Raw genomic sequence first — 1,373 nt, forward strand, 5'->3', positions numbered from 1 at the left:
TAAACACAGTCCCAGAAAGTTATTTTCCACAAACTGTAGTTTTAGACTCTTCTATCCACATCTAGTGGATAAAGAGAGTACTAACCTATTGCCCTGGTCTACTTGGTACACTGCATTTATATGGACAGCAATACATGCATAACTACTCAGACTGTGTTTATAGTACAGTATAGTATTTAATAGAGAGACTGTGTAGAGTGATACAATCTCTGTTTTGGAGGCTTTAGACCTGTTTCTCTCCTTCCTCCAGACCTCTGTCTCTTAAGGACCACTCTAGCCCAAGGCCCCAGAGGCCAGTCTCAGCCACCAGAAGCATGACTCTTCCCAGGGCCAGCTCAGCCACCAGAGGGTCAGAAGAGACCCAGGGGGCCAGAGGAGAACGGGGGGCACTGGTCAACATGGAACTTCTTGGGTAAACCACAACACACCGCAAATGCATTGAATATAAGTTCTTTATTGTTTAGAGATCAATGTCTTATATACTATGGGGATAGGGTTTACTATCAAGCATGTCCGTTTTATTATATATTTATAAACCCATGAATTATAACAATCTTGATCTAAAGGACATCCACTTCTTTGTGTACTCACATCATTACATATCATTTATCCATGACCAAGATGGCTGCCATTATCATCACTTGACAGAGTTATGAAGGTTTATGACATATACCACTCTATGTGTTTAGGATATTGTATATCTATGTGTGTACTGATGGCTGCTTCATCTTCACAGGTTGCCTAACATTGGCAACACTTGCTTCCTTAACGCCACCCTGCAGTGTCTCCTGGTCCTGCCTTCCTTCTCAAAGGAAATCCTGCACCAGGAACAACTCTGGAGCTCCTCCCCCTTCTCCAACCTGCTCAGGTAAGGGAAGGATCAAAAGCAGACACTCCCCCACACACACATTATTTGTGGTCATGAATTTGCATGCGACTTCTATACAAAGTGTTTGTCGTAGCAGGTTAGGAGAGCATTTTCGCTAAATCTAACCCTTTTCCTAACCTTAACCCCTTCATATTTTGCTGTGTATGTATTTTTTGTTTATTTTCCTTTTTTTTTTTTTTTCGGAATCTTCATAACCCAGAGGAACAACAATGATACAATGATTATGATGTTAGCATTAGTAGGCCAATTTGGAAAGTATAGAATGACTATTTTCCCATAATGCTCAATGACTGAACATTCCACATTACCGTGGGAAATTTGGTAGTTTTTTAAAATGCTCTGGAATTGAGAGCAGTATCCAAACCAAATATCTTAGGAGAATAAACAACACATTTTTGTTGTTTTGATCATTGTCCGTCCTCAAAGGTGAAATTGCATTGAATTGAATGAATAATTTCTAATGATGAGGTGCCGTTAGATAAAA

General features: G+C 40.0%; 1 protein-coding gene across 1 annotated transcript; it reads left to right on the forward strand.

The window, feature by feature from the left end:
* The first annotated feature begins 272 nt into the window (after positions 1-272).
* On the forward strand, positions 273-886 carry LOC115202332 (ubiquitin carboxyl-terminal hydrolase 26-like). The gene is made up of 2 exons (XM_029766417.1): positions 273-412; positions 737-886. Exons 1-2 carry the CDS (start codon positions 315-317, stop codon positions 870-872), a joined length of 234 nt encoding a protein of 77 aa, XP_029622277.1. The 5' UTR covers positions 273-314; the 3' UTR covers positions 873-886.
* The last annotated feature ends 487 nt before the right edge of the window (positions 887-1,373 follow it).

This window comes from Salmo trutta, chromosome 11, assembly GCF_901001165.1.
Source record: "Salmo trutta chromosome 11, fSalTru1.1, whole genome shotgun sequence".
NCBI lineage: Eukaryota > Metazoa > Chordata > Actinopteri > Salmoniformes > Salmonidae > Salmo > Salmo trutta.

Coding starts and splice junctions, on each gene's coding strand:
- LOC115202332 (XM_029766417.1), top strand. CDS start 315: ATGACTCTTCCCAGGGCCAGCTCAGCCACCAGAGGGTCAGAAGAGACC. Junction 413..736: donor GTCAACATGGAACTTCTTGG/GTAAACCACAAC, acceptor TCATCTTCACAG/GTTGCCTAACATTGGCAACA.